Source organism: Erinaceus europaeus, chromosome 18 (assembly GCF_950295315.1).
Source record: "Erinaceus europaeus chromosome 18, mEriEur2.1, whole genome shotgun sequence".
NCBI classification, from domain to species: domain Eukaryota; kingdom Metazoa; phylum Chordata; class Mammalia; order Eulipotyphla; family Erinaceidae; genus Erinaceus; species Erinaceus europaeus.
Genome location: NC_080179.1, coordinates 12,533,027 through 12,559,485, shown reverse-complemented (window position 1 = coordinate 12,559,485; position 26,459 = coordinate 12,533,027). Strand labels below are relative to the sequence as shown.

General features: G+C 40.1%; 1 protein-coding gene across 6 annotated transcripts in view; it reads right to left on the bottom strand.

Moving 5' to 3' along the window:
- Positions 1-26,459, bottom strand: part of CCDC141 (coiled-coil domain containing 141) — a 214,787-nt gene that overhangs the window by 148,183 nt on the left and 40,145 nt on the right. For all 6 annotated transcript variants that reach the window (XM_060177636.1, XM_060177639.1, XM_060177638.1 and 3 more), the window contains 2 exons: positions 23,081-23,189; positions 16,709-16,962 (listed from right to left, as the gene is read on the bottom strand). In XM_060177636.1, the coding sequence (XP_060033619.1) occupies positions 16,709-16,962; positions 23,081-23,189 (363 nt within the window). The remainder of the gene's footprint in view (positions 1-16,708; positions 16,963-23,080; positions 23,190-26,459) is intronic.

Below are 26,459 nucleotides of genomic sequence, written 5' to 3'. Positions count from 1 at the left end.
AGTCTGGAAAACTCTCAGAAGGCTAGAAATAGACCTACACTATCAGCTAGCAATTAATTCAAAGAGACCATACACCTATGTTTAAAGAAGCACAATTTTTTAATTAATTAATTAATTTATTTATAAAATGGAAACACTGACAAGACCATAGGATAAGAGGGATACAATTCCCACTACCAGAACTCCATATCCCCTCCCCTCCCCTGATAGCTTTCCTATTCTTTAACCATCTAGGAGTGTAGACCCAGGGTCATAGCAGCACAATTTTTAACAGTCAAAACTTGGAAGCAACCTAAGTGTACAACAACAAATGAGCAACCAAAAATGTTGTGGTATATATACACAATGAAATGCTACTCAGCTATTAAAAACAATGAATTCACCTTCTTCACCTCATCTTGGATGGTGCTTGAAAGAATCCTGTTAAGTGAGATACACCAGAAAGAGGAGGATGAATAGGAGATGATCTCACTCATAGACAGAAGTTGAGAAATAAGAACAGAAGAGAAACACAAAACAGAACTTGGACTGGGTTTGGTGTATTGCAGCAAAGTAAAGAATTGTTGAGGGGTGGGGGCCTGTCAGGTCCTGGTAGGACCCAGGTAGGGGGTTAGAATGTTTTTCAGAAAACTGAGAAATTTTACAAATATACAAACAATTGTATTTACTCTTTACTGTAAACCTTTGATCTCCCCAATAAAAGAATTTTAAGTGACTTGTGAGCTCTAGTGAATTATATTAATAATATAATATGTACAATACAAATATATTTTATTATATTAAATGTATGTACATTATATATAATATTATAGTAGTATTACCATTAAGTGCAAGATTAGTAGCTAGGAACTTGAGATACGTGAGTGAGGCCTGTCCTTTTTAGACATGTCATTCATAAATGTATATATATCATGGAATGTTTAAGAGTCCAGGATCCAGGAGTTGGTGCACTTGGTTAAGAGTACACATGAAGGGGGTTGGGCGGTAGCGCAGGGTTAAGCACAGGTGGCACAAAGCACAAGGACCGGCATAAGGATCCCGCCGGTTCCAGCCCCCGGCTCCCCACCTGCAGGGGAGTCGCTTCAAAGGCGGTGAAGCAGATCTGCAGGTGTCTTTCTCTCCCCCTCTGTCTTCACCTCCTCTCTCCATTTCTCTCTGTCCTATCCAACAACAAACAACATCAACATTCACAAAAATAACCACAACAAGGCTACAACAACAAGGGGGGGAAATGGCCTCCAGGAGCAGTGGATTCATGGTGCAGGCACTGAGCCCCAGCAAAAAGCCTGGAAGCAAAAAAAAAAAAAAAGAGTACACATGAAATGCGGTAGGACCCAGGTTCAAGCCCTTGATCCCCACCTGCTGGGGGGAGGCTTCACAAGTGATGAAGCAGGGCTGCAGGTATCTCTCTCTCTTCTCCCTTTACCTCCTCTGCCCCTCTCAATTTCTCTATATCCAATAGTAATAATATATATATATATAATTTTAAAAAACACTTATAAAAGAGAATACTTGTTACCATTATTAAAGTGGCTTTGTTTCAAAACTGTTCTGAGTGGAGTCTAATTGAAAGTATAGATCTTTTTTTAGTATTAATTTTAATGAGAGGCATACAGAGAGAAAGATACAGAGATCCCAGCATACTGCTCAGCCTGCAGTGTGTCCTGGAGGCCTGCATCTCCAGAGTCCTGCCCCACTAGAGAGAGAGAGACAGGCTGGGAGTATGGATCTATGGATCGACCTGCCAATACCCATGTTCATCAGAGAAGCAATTACAGAAGCCAGATCTTCCACCTTCTGTACCCCATAATGATCCTGGATCATGATCCCAAAGGGATTCTTCTTCTTCTAGCGTTTGCCAATCCCAAAGGGATAAAGACTAGGAAAGCTTTCAAGGGAGGAAGTGGGATATGGAGTGCTGGTGGTGGGAACTGTACCCCTCTTATCCTATGGTCTTGTCAACATTTCCATTTTATAAATACATTTTTAAAGGAGGGGGAGAAAGTCTTTTGCATACTGTTATGCTATCTGTTATGCCCTGAAAGTGTAGCTCTTTTAACAATGAGTAGGCAGTCTTAAAATCATTCTATACCTGTAGCATCTTCCAACAAGTAAATATAAACAGACCTTGACATGTGATAATGCTAGGGTGGGTGGAGGTGCACCTGATTGAGAGCACATGTTACAATGTGTAGGGATCCAGATTCGAGCCCCTGATTCCCACCTGCAAAGGGGAATCTTCAAAAGTGGTGAAACAGTGCTACAAGTCACATTCTCTCTATGTCTCTTTCCCCTCCCCATCAATTTCTCTGTCTCTATCCAACAAATAATAAAATTTTAAAAATTAATTATAAAAACTTTGTTTAAACAGAGGCCAGGCAAGGGCACACCTGGCTGAGTGCACATGTGACAGTGCACAAGGACCCGGTTTCAAGGTCCCCGGTCCTACCTGCAGGGGGAAAGCTTTGAGAGTGGTAAAGCAGGGGTGCAGCTGTCTCTCTGACTCTCTCCCTCTCGATTTCTCTCTGTCTCTAACTGATAATAAATAAAGATAATAAAAAATTCAAAAAAAAAAAAAACAATAATGCCAAACCCAGGGGAATAACTTAGGCGCCTGGGTCAGCTGAGAAGAACCTGTGAGGCTTAACAAAGGAAACTGCATTTAGTAAACTCCTCTTCATTACTAGCTACCACTAAAATGACTAGAATTCCAGGCACTGATAACACTAAAATGCTAACAAGAACACTGAGCAGTTCTCTTTCATTGCTGGTGAGAAGAGCCACTTTGGAAGGCAATTTGGGCATTTCTTATAAATACCATATGTATGATCCATCCTATAAATATGGTTCCCTAGTCTTTACCCAAATGAATAAAAAAATATATGCTCACATAAAGATCTGCACATGGCTGCTTATAGAAGTTGTATTTGTAGCTATGGAAATTTGAAAGTAATCAAAATGCCCTCAATGTGGATCAATAATGGTAGGGAATGGTTCACTCTCCGAAGGGAGGTTGGACAACATACTCACTACCTGGAGAAGATGGGTCCTGAAAATAGTGCAGCCTGGAATGTTTCTAGCCGTGACCACAGAATGCGAGCTCAGACCTACAGGGATGCAGAGGTTACACAGGCTCCTGTGCTGAATATGGGCCCCAGATCAAATGGTTGGGTTTATAGTTAACAATATTTATATACTTTCCCCATATTTGGGAGCTACTCTCTTCCCTGATCCAGCTTTCTAATTTTTCCAACTATGACACCATCTTGCCAGACAATAACTTGGGTCCATCTGCATATTAGATACTAGGCAAAAACTAGTAAAGTCATGGGAACTTTCGAATATACCTAAAATAGACTTACTAGCTTTTTCCAAAACAGAGACACCAATCTTCATCTGCAATATCCATGTTTTTAGGTTCATGATTAGTCAACAATTTGTTCAGCTTTATATCTTAACTCTTTTTCTGCCACCAGGTTCCAGATGATACCATGATACCAACCCAACTTCCTTGGGCAGAGGACCCCACCACGTGTCTTGGAGCCCCGCTTCCCCAGATCCCTGCCCCACTAGGAAAGAGAGAGACTGGCTGGGAGTATGAATCGACCTACCTACCAACGACCATGTTCAGCCAGGAAGCAATTACAGAAGCCAAACCTTCTACCTTCTGCTCCCCATAATGATCCTGGGTCCATACCCCCAGAGGGATAAAGAACAGGAAAGCTGTCAAGAGAGGGAATTGGATATGGAGCTCTGGGGGTGGGCAATGTGTGGAAATGTACCCCTCTTATCCTATGGTCTCGTCAATGTTTCCATTTTATAAGTAAAGAAATAATTTTTTAAGTGCTCTTCACTGTGATATATTCAGACAACAGAACATTATTCATAGCTAAAGAGAAATGAGCTATGCCAAGGGAGAAAAACAAAAGGAAGGACCTTAAGTGTCAACTACTAAGCAAAAGAGGTCAATCTTAAATTGGCTACATAATATGTAATACTAACTATGGAACACCCTGAAAAAGGCAAAACAGTGGAGACAATTAAACGATAAGAGGTTATGAAAGACTAGAGAGCGAAGGAATGAGTAAATAAAATGCAAAGGATTTTTATATCAGAGAAATGACTCTGCACACAGTGATGGTGTATACACATCATTAGACAGACTTTTCTAATTTCTGCACAATGTACAGTACAGGACTGAAACCCAATGTAAAGTGTGCATTAGGGGGCTATTGTAAATACAGGTTCATTAATAATATCAAGTGTAGCACTCTGGTGCAGAGTGTTCACAGTAAAAAGGAGAAGGGGAGGGGGGAAGAAGAGGAGGAGGAGGAATTGGAATGTTCACAGTAGTGGAGATTATGTATGTGTAGGAACAAAAGGCATTCTGTATTTCCTGCACAGTGTTGCTATGGCTTAAAAACTGATCTAGAACAGTTCATCTGAAGATACTGGATGACTGCACTTACAGGCAGAACTTAAATAACAGGGACAGACAGGAAAAACACAAAGCAAAAACTGGACTGGGTGTGGTACACAGTACGAAAACAAAGGATTATGGAGAAGAAGGGTTTGTGAAGGGGTGCAGAGGGCCTTGAGGTTTTGGTGAAAAAGATCCTAAGTTGAAGGTGAAAGTGTGACCTACCACAGGGAGATGAGACGCTGTGCCCATGTGCCAACAACTGTACTGTAAACCACTAACCCTCAACCAAATGGAGAAAGCTAGGGAGCCGGGCAGTAGTGCAGTGGGTTAAGCTCACGTGGTGCAAAGGACTGGCATAAGGATCCTGGTTCGAGCCCCCGTCTCCCCACCTGCAGGGAAGTCGCTTCACAGGTAGTGAAGCAAGTCTGCAGGTGTCTATCTTTCTCTCCCCCTCTGTCTTCCGCTCCTCTCCCCATTTCTCTCTGTCCTATCCAACAACGGTGACATCAATAACAACAACAACTACAATAAAATAACAAGGGCAAGAAAAGGAAATAAATATTAAAAAATGATAAAAATAAAAAATGGAGAAAGCTAATGATATGTAAAAAAAAAAAGTTCAATGACAAAAAGCAGCATCTCTCCCCAGAAAAAAGAAAAAAAAGAGCTCATACAATTTCAAGACAAATGAGGCTTATAAGTTAGAGAGCTTCTCAAATTAAAAAAAAAAAAACAACAACAACAGCATATTTTTGCAATAGCTTACTTTCCTGCTTCCCAGGGTAGGAAAGGTATCTGGATTTCCCCTAGGAGACTGACTAGGTTGGAATGCTCACATTGAACCTCATGTGATTCCTCCTCCCCCCCCCCCCCCCCCGCTTTTACTTCAGAGAACAAAAGTGACTATTTTTTGCCATAGTGGTGGGGCAGAAAAACAAAGCTGCTATCTTAAAAATAAATAAATAAATAAATATCTAATTAGTTTTTATTCTTAGAAATACTATTCTGTTGGGGGTGGGCAGTGGCAATCCAGTTACACACACATATTACTAAGAAGAAGGACATGGATTCAAGCCCCTGCTTCCCACTTGCAAGGGGTCTGCCTCACGAGTAGTGTAGTGAAGTAGGTCTGCAGATGTCTTTCTATTCTGTTTCTATTCTATTTCTATTCTATCTCTATCTCTTCACCTATCCTCTCTCAATTTCTCTCTGTCCTATCTAATAAAAAGAAAAATTAGGGGGCAAAAAATAAAAGGAAAAAATATGGCCGCTGGTAGTAGTGGATTCAGAATGCTGGCACCAAGCTCCAGTTATTACTTTGGTGGCAATTAAAAAAGGAAGGAAGGAAGGAAGGAAGGAAGGAAGGAAGGAAGGAAGGAAGGAAGGAAGGAAGGGAGAGAAAGGGAGAGAGAAACTGTTCCGTTTGAGGGGACTTTCTTTGATGAGCCTTTTCTTGAATAAAGTGAGTTTTTGTCTTGATCTAGACATGAAAGGTTGTGGTTTCAATGGAATAAACTATTCCAATGATAAAGAATGTGTAATGTGTTCTTGGAAGGACTGGAAGCAAAAGTTTGGGTTTATGAACTCAATGAACAGATAAGAAAGTTTCTTCAGAGAGACAGCTCAGCTGCTGGGGTTTGAGCTCAACGCCCCACGGGGATGCTAAGGCAAAGCTCTGGTACTCTGGCATCTCTCTCTTCCACTCCACCTGAATGAAAAAGTTGGCAAATGCCAGTAAAAAACCATATGCAAAAAGATAGGTTTCTTTTTTAATTTTATAAATTCTTTTAATTTTTTTATTATCTTTACTTATTGGACAGAGACAGCCAGAAATTGAGAAAGGGGTGATAGAGAGGGAGAGAGACAGAGAGAGACACCTGTAACACTGCCTCCCCACTCGTGATGCTTTCCCCTTGCAGGTGGGGACTGGGGGCTTGAACCTGAGCCCTCGTGCACTGGAATGTGTGCGCTCAACCAGGTGCACCACCACCCAGCCCCAAAAGATAGGTTTCTTTAAGGCAGGGATGGAAAGTCTATATTCTGCCAATTTACTTATAACATCATTCACAAGTCATATACAATTACCAACTTAAAAATTAGCCCTTGAAATGTTGCTATGCAGAAAAGCTCCAGATGTATTGAATTTCAAATCCCACGAGCAGTCACTTTGGCAGGACCAGACCAACTGGTTTCACAGACCATTTGTCCCCATGCCTGCTTTAAAAGGGACAGTCTGGTAACAGGGTGTCAGGGAAGGATTCTAGGAGGGAGAAAAGGGGAGGGGACAGAGAGAGCTCCATAAAGAACTTGTTTATGCTACGAAGGATATGGAGCTACGGAGGCAGTTGTATAATAAAGCAAGCTGAAGTTGATTCCTGTACGTAGCTTTAATTTTCCTGTGACATGCCAGAATCATGGCAAAACACGATTACAAAGAGTGTCAGTACCCTGAGTTACGGGCATGTAAAGGTGCGGGGATTACACATGGGAGCAGGTGGAGGCCAGAAGATGGAAGACAAAGCACGCCAGCTACAGGATAACAGTCAAGCCGCAGAGGAAGGAAATGTGACAAAACACCAGCCGAGCATTTACCTAGAGGGCATCTGTCTGCATTTAGGTTCTGCTCTGTGCCCCTTCCTCGGAGAGGTCTTCTCTGATTCTTTTCCCGATTAAAAGAGACTAACACAACTCAAAATCTATTGTTCTCTTTGGTTTGTGTTACATAACTTAATGTGATCTATATTATATCTTCCTTATCAGGCTAGAACAATAGTTCTCATCTGGGATTAAATTTGTGCCTCTGGCCATTAACATTTGGAGACACTTTTTTTTTTTTTTTTTGCCTCCAAGGTTATTGCTGCGGTCTGGTGCCTGCACTATGAACCCACTGCTCCTGGTGACCATTTTCCCCATTTTGTTGCTCTTGTTGTTGTTGTTTTGGCTTCACAACTGGAGCATGCTTTTCTGGTATGCAGTTGGTCAAAAGGACAGCATGTGAGAGTGCACAGGACAGCCCTCTAAAAAGAATGACCTGGCAGCAAATGTTAGAAATACTGAATATCATTTGAAATAAATTTCTTAGAGGTAAGGATTTTGTCTTGTGTGTTCTGTATTCCTAGTACAAATAGTAGGACCTGATATATAATAGGTACTCAGTAACCAAATATTAGCTGTAAAATTAACTATCATGTAATCTATCAACTTTTCGGTTTGTAATAAAAGCCTGTCTGTCCTGATTTCATCTTTGCTCCGAGTCAGATGTCTATGGTTTCAATTTAGCATACAGCAATAACATAAAACATGAAAGGGAACACTTTCGCTTTTTTTTTTTTGTCTCTGCCAACTTTTATTTTGTGAATTTCACTTTAACTTTTTTTAATTTATAAAATGGAAACACTGACAAAACCATATGACAAGAGGGGTACATTTCTACACAATTCCCACCACCAGAGCTCTGTATCCCATTTCCTCCCCTGATTACTTTCCTATTCTTTATCCCTCTGGGAGCATGGACCCAGGGTTGTTATGGGATACAGCAGGTGGAAGGTCTGGCTTCTGTAATTGCTTCTCCACTGAACATGGGCGTTGGCAGGTTGATCCATATTCCCAGTCTGCCTCTCTGAAAGAGAACACTTTCTGTATATTCAGACTATACCTACTTTCACATCTTTTTCTCCTTGAAAATTCTCTCCAATAATCTGAACAGACTTAATTAAGTACGGGTTTGGGGTAGTCATAAATATTGCACTGAGTACATGGATATGGTATGAAGTTCTGTCCATTCTTACTCTCAAGTGATTGGCACAAAATACATGGCAAACACTGACAAGTAACCAGAGCTGCGTCTATAGCCTGGGTAATGGAAGTCTAAAAAAACCCTGGAAGGGGGCTGGGCAGTAGCGCAGCGGGTGAAGCGCACGCGGCACAAAGCGCAAGGGCCAGTGTACGGATGCCGGCTCCAGCCCCCGGCTCCCCACCTGCAGAGGAGTCGCTTCACAGGTGTTGAAGAAGGTCTGCAGGTGTCTTATCTTTCTCTTCCCCTCCTCTCTTGATTTCTCTCTGTCCTACCCAACAACAATGACATCAATAACAACAATAACAGTAACAACAAGGGCAACAAAAAGGGGGAAAAAAAACCCCTGGAAACTCATCAGTCATCCATCCCAAAGTCTTCTCAACATTCATCATCCAACCACAGGTCAAAACCATATTTCTTCATTGGCACCAGACCACTCCTCTAAGAACGTTATCTCTTTTTCAGCCTTTTTCACTGACATTAATAGAAACCTATACAATTCAGCGCCATCATACCTTTCCAGTTTGTAAGGAAAGTGCAGTTGATATTTCAAAATTCCAAAAATTGTGTCTAAAATTAGTGACCTGGGATGAAGTGAGATAGCTGAAGAATGGAGCATGTTGTTTGTTTGTTTGAGAATCATTTACAGTGTTTTTGATTATTATTTTTATTTATTTGATAGAGACAGCCAGAAATTGAGAGGGAAGAGGAGAGAGAGACAAAGACAGAGAGAAACCTGCAGTCCTGCTTCACCGTGTATAATGCTTCCTCCCCCTGCAGATGGGGACCAAGGGCTTGAACCCAGGTCCTTGTACACTATAACATGTGCACTCAACCAGTGCACCACCGCCTGGCCTCCTGGAACACAGTTTTTTTCGAAACTGTGCACAAGTTTTCTTCCTTTTTAAAAATAAATATTAACGAGGGCTGGGGAAGATGGCAGACTGAGAAGCTGCTAGCAGCGTGTGCTCTGATCACATCTGGAAATGGTAGGATTTTCTGCCTTTAGCAGGCCAGTCAATAATTATAGTCACCAAAGAGGTGACTATAATTTAATTTGGGTTAAGAATTAGAGTAAAGGTGGCACGGACTAGTGGGCGGGCTGCTCCAGACTTCCCAGGCGGCAGCGGGCAAGGCGGGTGCGCCAGGCATTGTCCTCCGCCCGGGAAGGCGGCTCCTCCGCCGGTTGCAGAGCGCTGCTGGGCGGCCGGCAGAGGACCCGGAGGGAGGACTGTAGCTCAGGGGCTTTCTCTTGGGAGTCTCCAGGGACCACCGCGAGCCTGAGCGCGGATCCAAAGACTTATTGAGTATAGCTCTCATTGGATCAAAGGACTTGGAGCTAGTTTTCATTTTCAAGAAATCCTTTAAAAAAGTCTGGAGGGGGGGGTTCCCGGAAGATGGCGGACGGAGAAGCTGCTAGCCGCTGAGCTCCGAACACATCTCCTGGATACAGTAGGATTTTCTGCCTTTAGCAGGCCAGCCAATAAGGTGTCATAGTGGTGACAAGGAGATGACTATAACTTAATTTGGGTTAAGAATTAGAGTAGGGGAAAAAATTCTTTTTTCTTCCTTTTAATTTTCAGGCATACCTCCTCCCCCCCACCCCCTGGGGACCAGCTCATAGCAGGATACCCCACAGCACCAAACAGGGTGCTTTTTTGAATTCACTGATACACATTTGGAAAGTTCCTTGCACTGCTCTTTAATTACAACTCTTTTTCTTATCTTCTCCCTTTTCTCTCTCTTGTCTCTCTCTCTATCTCTTTTTTTTTTAATCTTGTCATACACTTCTTCCTTCTTCTTTGCCTTTCTGAATTTGTGAATTGCTTTGGGGAAGAAATCTGACTCAGAGTGGACTCTCTATGTGTGTATCTCTGCTCTAGTTCCCTTTCCCCTCTTGTTACCCCTAGAATATACACTGGATAGTAGATTTGCATAACTGTCTATTCTTGCTAGCCTCTCTTTCTTTTCTCTTTCTTCACTGGAATTTGGTTACTATTTTTTCACGGACTTAAGAAATTGTTTGGCTAACTGGTAACGATTAAACTACTTCAATACTTACTTCAGTTGCTACTGTAATTCCGGAGGTTGGTGAGTGCAATTGTCATAAAGATATTTAGTATAGTGTTACTTGTACTCAAGACACAACAACTGAGGAACAACAGAGGATAAAAAAAGAAGAAACACATAAATAAAAAAAAAATGGGTAGATCAAAAACAAATAAAACTGCTACTCCAATGAATGAAGACAAGAGCCCAGAAGAAACTACAAATCAGCCAGAAGTAAACATAGATAAGAAAAGTATGCAAGCAATAATAAACTTATTAATCACAGAAATGAAAACAACATTGGAGGAAAGAAATGGCAGTAATAGGGAAACAACAGTTGAGACCCCCCAAGGAAAATACTGATTATCTTGAGGCAATTAGAGAACTGAAAGCTGAAATAGCTGTAATGAAAAAGAAGCTGAGGCAAGGGAAAGCAGACTAACAGAAGCAGAAAACAGAATTAGTCAGACAGAGGATGAGTTAGAGAAAACTAAGAAAGAGGTGAAAGAGCTTAAAAAGAGATTGAGAGACACTGAAAACAACAACAGAGGCATATGGGATGATCTCAAAAGAAGTAACATTCACATAATTGGCCTGCCAGAGGAAGAAAGAGAGGAAGGGGAAGCAAACATTCTAGAGGAAATAATACAAGAAAACTTCCCAGACCTGAATAACAGAAAGGACATCAAGGTTCAAGAGGCCCAGAGAGTACCAAACAGAATCAACCCAGACCTGAAGTCACCAAGACATATCATAGTCACAATGAGAAGAAGTAAGGATAAAGAAAGGATCCTAAAGGCTGCAAGAGAGAAACAAAAAGTCACATACAAGGGAAAACCCATAAGATTATCTGCAGACTTCTCCACTCAAACTCTGAAAGCCAGAAGGGAGTGGCAAGATATCTATCGAGCCCTGAATGAAAAAGGGTTTCAACCAAGGATAATATATCCTGCTAGACTTTCATTCAAGCTAGATGGAGGGATCAAAACCTTCTTAGACAAACAACAGTTAAAGGAGGCAACCATCACCAAGCCGGCCCTGAAAGAGGTACTAAAAGACCTCTTATAAACAAGACATCACTATAATACTTGGAATATATCAGAGCAAACAATTTTTTTTTTGAACAATGGCACTACAATACATTAAATCCATAATATCAATAAATGTCAATGGCTTAAACTCACCCATCAAAAGGCAAAGGGTGGGGGGGTGGATCAGAAAACATAACCCAACCATATGCTGCTTGCAAGAATCCCATCTGTCACAACAAGATAAACACAGACTTAAAGTGAAAGGATGGAAAACGATCATACAGGCTAACGGACCACAAAAAAGGGCAGGAACAGCCATTCTCATCTCAGATACGATAGATTTTAAATTAAATATAGTAATAAAAGATAGGCAAGGACATTACATAATGATTAGAGGATCAATCAGCCAAGAAGACTTAACAATTATTAACATCTATGCACCCAACGAGGGACCATCTAAATACATTAAGCATCTACTGAAAGAATTTCAAAAATACATCAATAGTAATACAATAATAGTGGGAGACTTCAATACCCCACTCTCACACTTAGACAGATCAACAAAGCAGAGAGCAAATAAAGATACAAGAGAATTGAATGAAGAGATCGACACACTAGACCTCTTGGACATTTTCAGACTCCTCCAACCCAAAAAACTGGAATACACCTTCTTTTCAAATCCATATAACACATACTCAAGGACAGACCACATGATAGGCCACAAAGACAGCATCAATAAACTCAAGAGCATTGAAATAATCCCAAGTATCTTCTCAGACCACAGTGGAGTAAAACTAACATTTAACAACAAACAGAAAATTATTAACAGAATTTGGAAACTAAACAACATGCTCCTTAAGAACCACTGGGTCAGAGACTGACTCAAGCAGGAAATTCAAATGTTCCTGGAAACTAATGAAAATGAAGACACAACCTATTAAAATATTTGGGACACAACTAAAGCAGTACTGAGAGGGAAACTTACAGCCATACAATCACATATTAAACACCAAGAAGAAGCTCAAATGAACGACCTTACTGCACACCTCAAGGACTTAGAGGAAGAGGAACAAACAAACCCTAAAGCAATCAGAAGGACAGAAATCACTAAAGTTCGAGCAGAAATAAACAACATCGAATATAAAAGAACGATACAAAAGATCAATGAAGCCAAATGTTGCTTCTTTGAAAGATTAAACAAAACTGACAAACCCCTAGCCAGACTCACCAAACAAAAAAGAGAGAAGACTCAAATTAATAGAATTGTAAACGATGCAGGAGATATCACAACTGACACCACAGAAATCCAGAGAATCCTGCGAAACTTCTATAAAGAACTATATGTCACCACGCTAGAGAATCTGGAAGAAATGGAACAATTCCTAGAAACCTATGCACTTCCAAAACTGAACCAAGAAGAACTACAAATTCTAAATGCACCAATCACAGACAAAGAAATTGAAACCGTTATTAAGAATCTCCCCAACAACAAAAGTCCTGGACCAGATGGCTTCACAAACGATTTCTACAAAACTTTCAGGAAAAAGTTAGTACCCATACTTCTTAAGCTTTCCCATAAGATTGAAGAAACAGGAATACTCCCTTCCACCTTCTATGAAGCCAACATCACTCTGATACCAAAAGCTGATAGGGACAGAACAAAAAAGGAAAACTACAGACCAATAGCTCTGATGAACATAGATGCCAAAATATTAAACAAGATCTTGGCCAACCGGATACAGCAACACTTCAAAAAGATTGTTCATCATGACCAAGTGGGATTCATCCCAGGAATGCAAGGCTGGTTCAACATCCGTAAGTCAATCAATGTCATTCACCACATCAATAAAAGCAAAGCCAAAAACCACATGATTATCTCAATAGATGCAGAGAAAGCCTTTGACAAAATCCAACACCCATTCATGCTCAAAACTCTACAAAAAATGGGAATAGATGGGAAATTCCTCAAGATAGTGGAGTCTATATATAGCAAACCTACAGCCAACATCATACTCAATGGACAGAAGCTGAAAGCATTCCCCCTCAGATCGGGGACTAGACAGGGCTGTCCACTGTCACCGTTACTCTTCAACATAGTATTGGAAGTTCTTGCCATAGCAATCAGGCAAGAGAAAGAAATCAAAGGAATACAGATTGGAAGGGAAGAAGTCAAGCTCTCACTATTTGCAGATGATATGATAGTATACATAGAAAGACCTAAAGAATCCAGTAGAAAATTACTGGAAGTTATTAGGCAATATAGCAAGGTATCAGGCTACAAAATCAATGTACAAAAATCAGTGGCATTTCTTTATGCAAACACTAAATCTGAAGAAGAAGACATCCAGAAATCACTCCCATTTACTGTTTCAGCAAAATTAGTCAAATACCTAGGAATAAAGTTGACCAAAGAAGAGAAAGACTTGTATGCTGAAAACTATGAGTCGCTACTCAAGGAGATAGAAACTGATACCATGAAATGGAAAGATATCCCATGCTCATGGATTGGAAGAATAAATATCATCAAAATGAATATTCTCCCCAGAGCCATATACAAATTTAATGCAATACCCATCAAAGAAACAGAAATGGAAGCATCACACTCCCAGACCTTAAACTATATTATAAAGCCATCATCATCAAAACAGCATGGCACTGGAACAAAAATAGGCACACAGACCAGTGGAACAGAATTGAAAGCCCAGAAGTAAATCCCAACACCTATGGGCATCTAATCTTTGATAAGGGGGCCCAAAGGATTAAATGGAAAAAGGAGGCTCTCTTCAATAAATGGTGCTGGGAAAACTGGGTTGAAACATGGAGAAGAATGAAATTGAACCACTTTATCTCACCAGAAACAAAAATCAACTCCAAATGGATCGAAGATCTAGATATCAGACCAGAAACAATCAAATACTTAGAGGAAAACATTGGTAAAACACTTTCCCACATACACCTCAAGGACATCTTTGATGAATCAAACCCAATTGCAAGGAAGACTAAAGCAGAAACAAACCAATGGGACTACATTAAATTGAAAAGCTTCTGCACATCCAAAGAAACTATTAAACAAACAGAGAGACCCCTCACAGAATGGGAGAAGATCTTCACATGCCAGACATCAGACAAGAAACTAATCACCAAAATATATAAAGAGCTCAGCAAACTTAGCACCAAAAAAGCAAATGACCCCATCCAAAAATGGGCAGAGAATATGAACAAAACATTCACCTCAGAGGAGATCCAAAAGGCTAACAAACATATGAAAAACTGCTCTAGGTCACTGATTGTCAGAGAAATGCAAATTAAGACAACACTAAGATACCACCTCACTCCTGTAAGAATGGCATACATCAAAAAGGACAGCAGCAACAAATGCTGGAAAGGATGTGGGGACAGAGGAACCCTTTTACATTGCTGGTGGGAATGTAAATTGGTACAGCCTCTGTGGAGAGCAGTCTGGAAAACTCTCAGAAGGCTAGACATGGACCTTCCATATGATCCAGTAATTCCTCTCCTGGGCTTATACCCCAAGGACTCCATAACACCCAACCAAAAAGAGGTGTGTACTCCTATGTTCATAGCAGCACAATTCATAATAGCTAAAACCTGGAAGCAACCCAGGTGCCCAACAACAGATGAGTGGCTGAGAAAGCTGTGGTATATATACACAATGGAATACTATGCAGCTATCAAGAACAATGAACCCACCTTCTCTGACCCATCTTGGACAGAGCTAGAAGGAATTATGTTAAGTGAGCTAAGTCAGAAAGATAAAGATGAGTATGGAATGATCCCACTCATCAACAGAAGTTGATTAAGAAGATCTGAAAGGGAAACTAAAAGCAGGACCTAATCAAATTGTAAGTAGGGCACCAAAGTAAAAACCCAGTGGTGAGGGGTAGACATGCAGCTTCCTGGGACAGTGGGGGGTGGGAGTGGGCGGGAGGGATGGGTCACAGTCCTTTGGTGGTGGGAATGGTGTTTATGTACACTTCTAGCAAAATGTAGACATATAAATCAGTAGTTAATTAATATGAGAGGGGGAAAATCAATTGTATGTCTCAAAGTTTCTCAAATCACAAACTGAATCCTTTTAATATATAGGCTGTGTATTTGATATGCAGACTCTCTCAAAAGCCTAGACCAAGTAGATTAGAAGCATCCAATAGCACAGCTATATACAAGATACTGGATACTGTACAGCAAACCCTAACAAAAGGACTTTTCAAAGTTAACCCAATTACCAAATAATGTGATGATAACATTAACTATCGATTGTCTTTTTGAACCCTAAGACAGCAGGAACCTCATCTCCACTATAGAGCTCCTACTCTCCACTATAGAGCTCCACTATAGAGCTCTCCACTATAGAGCTCCTACTTCCCCCAGTCCTGGAACCCTTGGATAGGGCCCACTTTCCCATATGCATCTCCCAATCCATACCAAATAATATTGCATCCGCCGATCACAACCTAACCAACGCAACGATTGCCACCTCAACATGCTTCACCTCAGACTGTGTCCAGAGACTTCACGTGTGGAATGACAACCCTTCAGCTTCATTACTCGGGTGAGACCTTTCCTTTTATAGTACACTCTAATTTCATCTCAGGTAGTTCACTTTCTAACAAAGTCCCATAACCTAGATATACACCAGTTTCTGTGAGAGAGAGCTTATGTGCACACGTATCCATAAACTACTGCAAAATATATACCTGAAAGCAGTAGTACACTAGAGTTAGCAGTGAGTACCTCCCTAACACTTCCTCTCCACTATTCCAAGCTTGGGATCCATGATTGCTCAACAAATTGTTTGGCTTCGTATGTTAACTCTCTTTTCAATCACCATGTTCCAGATGCCACCAGGATGCTGGCCAGGCTTCCCTGGACTGAAGACCCCACCAATGTGTCCTGGAGCTCAGCTTCCCCAGAGCCCCACCCTACTAGGGAAAGAGAGAGGCAGACTGGGAGTATGGACCGACCAGTCAACGCCCATGTTCAGCGGGGAAGCAATTACAGAAGCCAGACCTTCCACCTTCTGCAACCCTCAACGACCCTGGGTCCATGCTCCCAGAGGGCTAGAGAATGGGAAAGCTATCATGGGAGGGGGTGGGTTATGGAGACTGGGTGGTGGGTATAGTGTGGAGTTGTACCCCTCCTACCTTATGTTTTTGTTCATTAATCCTTTCTTAAATAAAAAATTAAAAAAAAAAAAAGAAATATTAACATAACAAAAGGTTAAAAATATAATCTTCATATAACTTACACTAGAAGACAACAAAGTTGAAACAAAAGCTTTTGAACCAAATTGTGATGATTAAGAAACTGCTCCAGCACATAACACAGTTCTTATAATAATCAAATTTCATGAGCTGAAATCAAGATATCGATATTCCTGTGAGTTACCTGATTTTCTTGTTGGTCCCACTGAGATATCTGCAGAACCTGACCCAGTTCCTGTTGCTGTTGCTTTAGGTACCTGTCCAGCTGCCGCCTCCTGTCTTGCAGCAGTTCAAGGAGGCTGTCAATTTTCAGACAGCTGTTATGAGCGCCCTGTATCAACTCAGGATTCCCATTAGGTCCGTCACACTTGAATTTTTCTATGAAGTCAGTGAGTTGCTGACTCTTGTTTAAAAGGGCCAAAGATCGTTCTAACAGCTCTGGAAGTAAAGAGGAAAGAAAAACCAAACAGTGACCTGAGCATCCATTTATACATGGCAATATTCAAACTTCAAGTAATTTAAAACATGTGTAGACTTTAAAATCAAAGTAACTTGTACAGAGTAATTAACATTTAAACATAAAATGCCTGTATTGCAACACGGCAAACACCTCAACCTGAGGTCCAGGGTCCTTTCACATCATCATGCACTAGGACCTAAGGTGCTCTTCAGCAACTCCTGCCCCAGAGTCCTTTGCTTTGATGCAATGGCCCCTGCCCAGTCCGAGTTTTATTCTGTGTTCTTCCTCCCTGCCCCTATTTATTAAGATCAGCCTATTAGTGAGATCATCCAGTATTTGTCCTCTTTTTGACTGATCTCACTTAGCATGATGCCTTCAAGTTTCATTCAAGGTGACACAATGAGATGACTGCACCATTTATGTATTCCATCATGTATATAATATATACCACATTTTTTAAGTCACTCATCTATCAATGGATATTTGGGTTGCTTCCGAGTTTCAACTATTATATATTGTGCTGCCATGAACACAGGCTTACACAGATCTCGTTTGATGGGCATTTTTGTTTCCTTTGGGAAAATTTCTAAGAGAGAAAATACTGAGCACAATAGGGTAGGTTCATTTCTACTGTTCTGAGAAATCTCAAACTATTTCCACAAGGATTGACCATTTTACACTCCCACTAACACTGCAGAAGTGTCGCTTTTTCCCTACACCCTCTCCAACATGTGCTGTTACTATACTTTCATTTTATTTTATTCTATTTTATTTTACCAGAGCACTGCTCAGCTCTGGCTTATGGTGGTGCAGGGGATTGAACCTGGGATGTTGGAGCCTCAGGCATGAGGGTCTCTTTGCATAACCATTATCTACCCCTACCCTGTTACTGTACTGTATGTCATTCTCAAGAGAGTAAAGTGGTATCTTACCGTTGTCTTTATTTGAATTTTCTGAGAATCAGTGACTTTGAACACTTTCTCATCTATCTGTTGGCTGGCTTTCCAGATCTCTTCCTCTTTCTTTTTTTTTTTTGCCACTAGAGTTGTTGCTGGAACTTCAATCCACCACTCTCAGCAGCCCTTTCTTCTTTCCTTTTTTTTTTTTTTTGTTTTTCTTTCTATTCTTATTTGACAGGAATAGAGAGATTGAGAGGGGAAGGGAAATAGAGAGGGGGAAAGACAGACACCTGAAGACTTGCTTCACCGTTCACAAAGTGTTCCCTCTGCAGGTGGGGAGGGGGGCTCAAACCTTTACACAGGGCAATATGTGGCTTAACTGGGTGCACCACTGCCCAGCCCCCCTCAGTAGAGTTCCTGACCATGTCCCTGCCCCATTTTCTAATGGGGTTATTTTGTTGTAGGTGCTGTTTACTGGGTTCTTTATGTATTTTGGCTTTTTTTTTTTTTTTTTTTTTTTTTTTTTTTACCAGAGCACTGCTCAGCTCTGGCTTATGATAGTATGAGGGGTTGAACCTGGGATGTTGGAGACTCAAGCACTAGAATCTTATTGCATAAAAATTATGCTATAGCCCGCCACACACCGTCATTATATCTTCTATTGTAGAAAGTTCTCCCAACTCTGTAGGGTGTCTTTCTGTTTGAGTGATGGTACCCTTTGCTGTCCAAAAACTTTTCCATTTGCTGTAGTCCCATTGAGTTCTATTTGGTTTTAATTTCTTTGCTGTTGGACTTGAGTCTTGGAAGACATTTCTTTTTTTTTTTAATATTTATTTATTTTCCCTTTTGTTGCCCTTGTTTTTTATTATTGTTGTAGTTATTATTGTTGTTGTTAGATAGGACAGAGAGAAATGAAGAGAGGAGGGGAAGACAGAGCAGGGGAGAGAAAGACAGACACCTGCAGATCTGCTTCACCACCTGTGAAGCGACCCCTGCAGATGGAGATCCGGGGGCTCGAACCAGGATCCTTAAGCCGGCCCTTGCGCTTTGCGCCACCTGCGCTCGACTCCCCCCGCACTGCACTACAGCTCCTGCGCACTACAGCCCGACTCCCCCCGGAAGACATTTCAAAAGAATAGATGGTGAAGTATTCTGCCAATGTTTTTATCTATGTACTTGATATTTTCTGTTCTAATGTGGTTTGTAATCCACTTAGAGTGACTTTTGTGCACAGTGATATGGGGTGGTCCAATTTCATGGTTCAGTCAAATTTTCCTCACACTATTTTTTGAAGAGACTCTCCTCCCTCCATTTAATGTTTTGGACTCTCTTTTCAAAAGTTAATTGTCCATAAGTGTGGAGGATTATTTTTGAGCTTTCAATTGTATTCCACTGGTCTGTCTCTATTTTGGTTCCAGTACCAGGCATTTTTTATTACAGTAGCTGTGCAGTACAGTTAGTCTAGGAAATGTGATGCTTCCAATCCAAGGAGATCTTTTCTAAACACATCATATTCATTTCTCTCTATCCCTCCTTCTCCCCAACCCCACACCAGTGGTTTTAGACTGTCTTAGAATTAATAACAAACTCCTAGTTACAAAACGTGGCATGGTCTAGTCTCTCTATATCTTTTTCAGATTGTCTCGATCACTGTACCTTTCTTTCTGTCTTTTCTGAATATGTCCAACATGCTGTTCTCCCTCCTGGTCCAATGTTCTTCTCTGCTTTCCCCAACAGAGACAACTGTCAATCCTCTCTTTCTCCATCTTGATCTTACTCATCTTTCAGGTCTCCGTCAATTTTCAGTTCCTCAAAACAAGTAAGACTGAACTAATCTTCCTGTTGGCATCCTAATTAAACATTCCTCTCAGTTGAATATCCCATTCACAGCTCTTTTCACATCTATAATTTTGCATCTATGTGTCAGGCTAATTGTGGAATGTCGGACTTTGCACTACATGCCGTTGTAAAATGAGGACTGAGACCACAGCTGCATCTCTAGAATTTGATGTAGTGACTAGCACAGGGGAGATGTTCAGTAATTTTTATAGACACTCTGAATTAGATCACATGAAGAATTAGGAAAGCTACAGATACTAGGGAAAAGACTTGGGATTTTGTGATAAGTTATTGATGGTAACAGAATCCAAGATATTAGGGTGAGAAGTAGGAATGTAAAAGGCAGAATAATATGAAATAATCAAGACAGTACAAACTTTAGGATATTATATTGTTAGACCAAGAAAATACCAGATAAAATATCAACAAGGTTGAATATACTGATTTTTTTTTCTAGTATGAGGAGAACTGTGAAAAACATCTAGAGAGTAAGTACTCTGATTTAATCAATGCTGAAGTCATAGATTACCCAAGGATCTTTTCACTATAAAGTTTTTCATTGATTAACAAGGGAAATGCATTCTGAGAAACTTGTTAGTCCATTTCTTCATTATATGAACATCATAGAATGGGGGACTGGGCGTTGGTACACCCAATTAAGCACCCACAGTACCATGCACAAGGACCCGGGTTCCAGCCTCAGCTCCCCACCTGCAAGGGGGACACTTCACTAGCAGCAAAGCAGGTCTGCAAGTGGCTCTCTTTCTCTCTCCCTCTCCATCTCCTCTGCCCCTCTCAAATTCTCTCTGTCCTATGGAATGAAAAAAGAAAAAAAAAAAAAAAAAGGCTGCCAGAGGCAGTGGATTCATAGTGCTGGCACTGAGCCCCGGTGACTGGCAGGAAAAAAAAAATCATAGAATGCAGTCACACAAATTTAAGGAGCACTACTTATTACTGTTACAGTTTTCTGATTTTCTGCTTCAAATTCTGTCAAAATAAAGTCACAACTATTCTAATGATATAGTGGGTTGTTGGAAAAGTCATGACATACTTGTCCATAGAGAAACAGAAAAATATGTCACAGTTTTTCTAGTAACCCAACAGCTACAGGGGTGTCACCAAGTCTGTGATCTCAAGAGTTAACTGTACATGTAAAATAGTCATTACAAAGATAAACTGTTTGCTCAATTCCCCTGATTATTCCTATGACAGCTTCATATATTTTTTTCTTTTTTTATTATTTACAGTTTCCTAGCGATTTATTCTGATAATACAATGTGCATTTTTTCCTCAAGGGCAAACAGTCTAGATATATCATGACCTTCTAGAATATATAATCTGTTTATTTTAGTTTGTGTTTATCTGCATAAACAAAATCCTACTTACAGCTATTATATCTTGGGGTATGATGCTTGCACATATTAAATAAATTGAAATACCTAAAAAATAATGCTTACTAATACTATATACAGTCTGTCATAATTATTAAGTATGGACAAAAAATTCAGAATGAATATGTGATAATAATTACAAATCATGTGAATTTATAGATCCTGTAAAGCAACCTTCCCAAAAGAATATTTCTGAAAAATATCAAGGTCACAACGTCTAGCATTGCTGTTATGATTAATATTTCTTCCTAGTTTGTTTTTAAGTATTTCAAATATCCCTCAGTGACATGATGGTTCACACTCCATCAATGAGTATTTAAAAATATGCAAACATAGGCAGACAAGACTAATGGAACCCCACTCAACTTATATCTCAGGTAGGTTTAAACATATGCTTAGGGCTGGGTGGTGGTGCACCTGGCTGACACATTACAAAGCACAAGGACCTGGGTTCAAGCCCCTTGTCCCCACCTGCAGAGGCAAAGCTTTGCAAGTGGTGAAGCATGTCTTCAGGTGTCTGTCTTCTTCTCTATGTGCCCCAACCCTCTCGATTTCTGACTCTCTCTATCCAATAAATAAAAATAATTTTTTTTAATTTCTTTCTTTATTGTCTTTTGTTGCCCTTGGTTTTTTTTTATTGTTGTAGTTATTATCATTGTTATTATTGATGTCATAATTGTTGGATAGGACAGAGAGAAATGGAGAGAGGAGGGGAAGACAGAAAGATAAACACCTGCAGACAGACCTGCTTCACTGGGCTCGAACCAGGATCCTTAAGCCGGTCCTTGCACTTTGCGCCATGTGCGCTTCACCAATAAAAATAGTTTTTAAAAAACTTGCTTAACATCTGAGAAAAAAGAAGACATATCCTGCCAGGGAGAGTCTTAAGTGTAATATTCATTTCAAAAAGACCACTGAAAACCTGGATGGTGCGACGGTGATTTTTCAAAGTTTATAACTAATCCTCCCCTTTTTGTGTGTCATTTCTGAAGATTTGTCACTGAGTCAACTTTTTTTAGAGACAGGAAGAGAAAAAGACAGAGGGAAGGAGAGAGAAGAACACAGTGTATGAGGAAGAAGAGTGATAACTCCTATCTACTTATCTAAACAGTTTCCACAGGAAAAGATGACAGGAAACAGCTGCTCTTGTCGAAATGCCTTCCCCACCACAGTCTGGCCCTTTCCAAATTCTGGCTGAAAAGTCGCAGCAAGCAAATTAGTAGTTAATGAGAGCATCTTTATGTTCCTTCAAAGGGAGTTGAAAATCTTTTTTTATTAGTGTTTTATTAGATTTTCATGTAGACAAATGTTCACACTGTCCCCCCAATCCCTTTATTTTAACTGCAGCAATGAGAGAAATATTCCTTATTTAGAGCTGTTATTTCAAGGCTGACCTTCATTTACTGGCCTTGAGAAGGAACACCCACTGAATGCAGCCTTCTATCCAACCAAGCAATATTTCTTGAGCATCTACCATGTACTGACTCCTTGCTGCTGAGGTCAGAAAGATGATTAAAGGCAGAAACAGGCCTTGTTTTCATGAACTAAAATCTAGCAGATGAAATAACAGAATTTCCTAGGGCTCATCCTCCTCCTCTACAGTTCCTTTAGAATCATTTTAGGATAACCAAAAAGGAAGCTTTATTTAATATTTTTGAAGCAAATTGATATGTATATATTCATATGTGAGCACTACCACATCAACATCTGTAAAAACATAAAAGCTGGGGCCAGGTGGTGGCATGCCTGGTAGAGTGCTCACACTGCAGTGCACAAGGACCTGGGTTCAAGTCCCTGGTCCCCATCTGCAGGGGGAAAAGCTTCATGAGTGGTGAAGCAGGGCTGCAGGTCTCTGTCTTTTTCCCTTTCCATCTCCCCTCCCCCTCTCAATTTCTCTCCGTCTCTATCCAATAATAAAAAAATATAAAAATGTAAAAGCTGAAGTGAAGAAAAAGTCTTTTTCTTACCTTTTGCATGATATTCATGAAGCTGAAGAAGTGATTTTAAAGACTCAATGCTCTCAAATTCCTGAGTATTGTGAAGGAAGTCTTCAACTTGGTCTATTTTAATAGCAAACTACAGCAGAAACATAGAAGAAACTCATTTGAATAAACAGTGTGTCATGTGTAAAGAGTACAATCACTCAGCCTTCTAAGACAGTTCTTCAAGGAGTAATCAGAGAGCGTACTAGGAAATGAACCAGTTTGCCTGAGCAACAGCCTACATAACACTGAGAGGAAAGATGCTAATATAGGGTTTTCCCTGTGTGTGCAGATATAGGAATTAAAATAGCAAGTTTCAGAAAAATGTGTAACTTACTACTATGGCTACACTTGATCTTAGTCAGAAGACCAAGAAGCAATACCCTAATCCAATTTCTTGTATTTGTGTGTGTGTGTGTGTGTGTGTGTGTGTGTGTGTGTGTATGTAATATACAAGTACATATAGTCATCACAAAAAGTGACCTGAGGGGCATGGGTGGTGATGCACCGGGTTAAGTGCTCATAGTACAAAGCGCAAGGCCCGCGAATGGATCCGGGTAAGAGTCCCTGCCCCCACCTGCAGGGCTGCAGGGGTCGGTTCACAAGCAGTGAAGCAGGTCTGCAGGTGTTTCTCTTTCCCTCTCCCTCTCTATCTCCCCCTCCTCCCCCTGCCCTATCCAATAAAATGGAAAAAATCGCTGCTGGGAGCAGTGGATTCACAGTGCTGGCACCAAGCCCGTGATAACCCTGAATGTAGACAAAGAGTGATCTGAAAAAGACAGGACTAGACTGCCTTCTTGAGATGGAGTGAGATTTAGATAGGTATGGGGAGGTGAAACCTTAGTTTTTAAGCTTGATTTATATTTTGACTTTGTCAATAATATGCATTTATCTGAATAAAATCAGAGTTGATACAATAAGAATAAAAAATAGAAAATATTCTCCTGCCTTTCAATTTGATACCCTCAACATTGAAGAATATAACCAATCTTCACTTTTCAATGTAGAACAAGAATGAAAGTGAGATGCTTGAAGTGATATTAACACTAGGGGCAAAGATAAAGAAACTCTCAGGAGAAAAAAAAACCTTAGAAATAAATTTTAGAAAAAAGGACAAGGGCTTAGTGGTGGTGCACCCAATCAGGGTTCAAGCCACACACCCCTTCGTTCCCCACCTGCACAAGGGACCCTTTACAAGCAGTGAAGCAGGTCTGCAAGTGTCTGTCTCTCTCTCTCCCTCCGCTCTCAATTTCTCTCTGTTCTATTCATAAAACAAGGAGGAAAATGGCTGCAGAAGCAGTGGATTTGCAGTGCTGGCACCAGCACCGAGCCTCAGCAATAATCCTGGAGACAAAAAGAAAGAGAAAAAGAAAAGGAAGTGTGGTCCAGGAGGTAACTTGGTGGATGAAGCACTAGACTCTCAAGCATGAGGTCCCAAGTTCAACCCCCAGTAGCACATGTACCAGAGTGATGTCTGATTCTTTCTCTCTCGTCTCCTAACTTTCTCATTAATAAATAAAATCTTTAAAAAGAAAGCAAAAAAAAAAAAAAAAAAGGAAGGAAGGAAAAAAGAAAGAAAGGAAGGAAAATAAAAGACAATACACGTCTGCTTAGTGTGACATGTTCACACTGGTAACAACAGATAAAAGTCAAAGGTATTATAAGGTTTCACCTTTGTTTCAGTTACAGAATACATTTATAAAGACAAAATATCAATGAGGATACCAAAAACTATCACCAAATTTGTACTCTGTTTCAAGTTTTCTCAAAATTGTCATCTTTGAACTTACTGATTTTGTCAATCAATTTGATTGACAAGATCTACTCTAGTTTAATTATTCAGCAACCATGTAAAATACAGCTACAAACAGCACAGAATAAGAAAAGAGAGACTGATGAGCTTGGCTCCTTTTGAAGTAACGGGTCTGCATCGCACTATCAGAACTCCATGATAGAAACCATCTCTGCCAGTTTGGGACAGTGTTTTTATATTACAACACACTGCTTGATAAGAGAATCAGCTATCTGGTGGTTAAGTGTATAAGCCTGAAATCGTCTTTTAATAATTATGAGGTATGTAGCCAAAAGTCACGATGTATTTCTAAAGAAATGTTCAAAGGAATTCTAGTTGTACATTATTTTTCCCTGTAGAACAAAATGTTTTGGAGTCACTGTATAGCTCAGATCTATAATCAGATTGTTATTCGAAATGAAAATAATGAATAATATTTAACTCATAAAAACTTTACCTAAAGTTCTATTAACTTTTATATTAAGGATTTTTCTTTCTGCCCTCAGTACCCTCCCCTCTTTTTTTTCTTTCCAACTTGTAACAGGGGGACATTTTTCAAAAACTCTGTTCTTAATTTCACCCCCATCTTCTGACAGAATTTCTTTAGGAGTTCTATCTAGGAGGAATGGTGATATAAGAATTGGTCTGCAGTTTCGCATGAACTACTTTTAAAAAACTGAGTAGGATAATACAAGAAGCAATCACCTTTTCACTGAGAGTCACAGTTCTGCTGAATTTGAAAATGACTTGGTATTTTCTTCCAATTTATACATACGTAAAAATTAATTATCATCATAAAGAAAATCAGCTAGCATGTGCACTATGATCTGTAAGGAACAAATACTGTATTTGTATGTTCAAACAAACTGAATTTTTTTTTACTTTTTATTTCTTTTTTTAAATTTTTTAGATTTTATTTGATAGAGACAGCCAAAAATCGAGAGGGAAAGGGGGTGACAGAGAGGGAGAGAGACAGAGAGACACCTGCAGCACTGCTTCACCACTAGCGAAGCTTTCCCCCCGCAGGTGGGGACCAGGGGCTTGAACCCGGGTCCTTTTGTAACATGTTAGCCACCACCCAGTCCCACAAACTGAATTTCTAGGACAGCTGGTACCTATCCCACACTTACTAAGATGGGATGCACCAGATGTAGCTACAGTTTGGCCACTGTCGGTATTACAATCCACCTGGTTTATTTCTTTTCAGGAAAGAAAACTGTATAGGAAAGTTTTCCCCAAGATAATCTATAAAATGAATTGTGTGTTGAATTCCAGTGTTCAAATTATGGAAAACAAGCCTGAATGTGACAATAAGGCTTTGTCTCTTGTTCTTTCTTTTCAATGAGAGCCTGATGCATGAGACTGTCTACACCAATTTTTATGGTCTACAACTTATCTTCTTCTCTTCATTATTTTGAATTTCAGTTACGAATTTTCAGCTTCAAAGTTGTCTTATTTTTCAAAGCCAGTGCTTTATCTTAATGAAGTAGTGCTCTCATATAAAAATAAATGGGCTTCTATTTGACAGAGAAGTTAAAACTATTATTTCCAATAACTTTTATATCAAATATA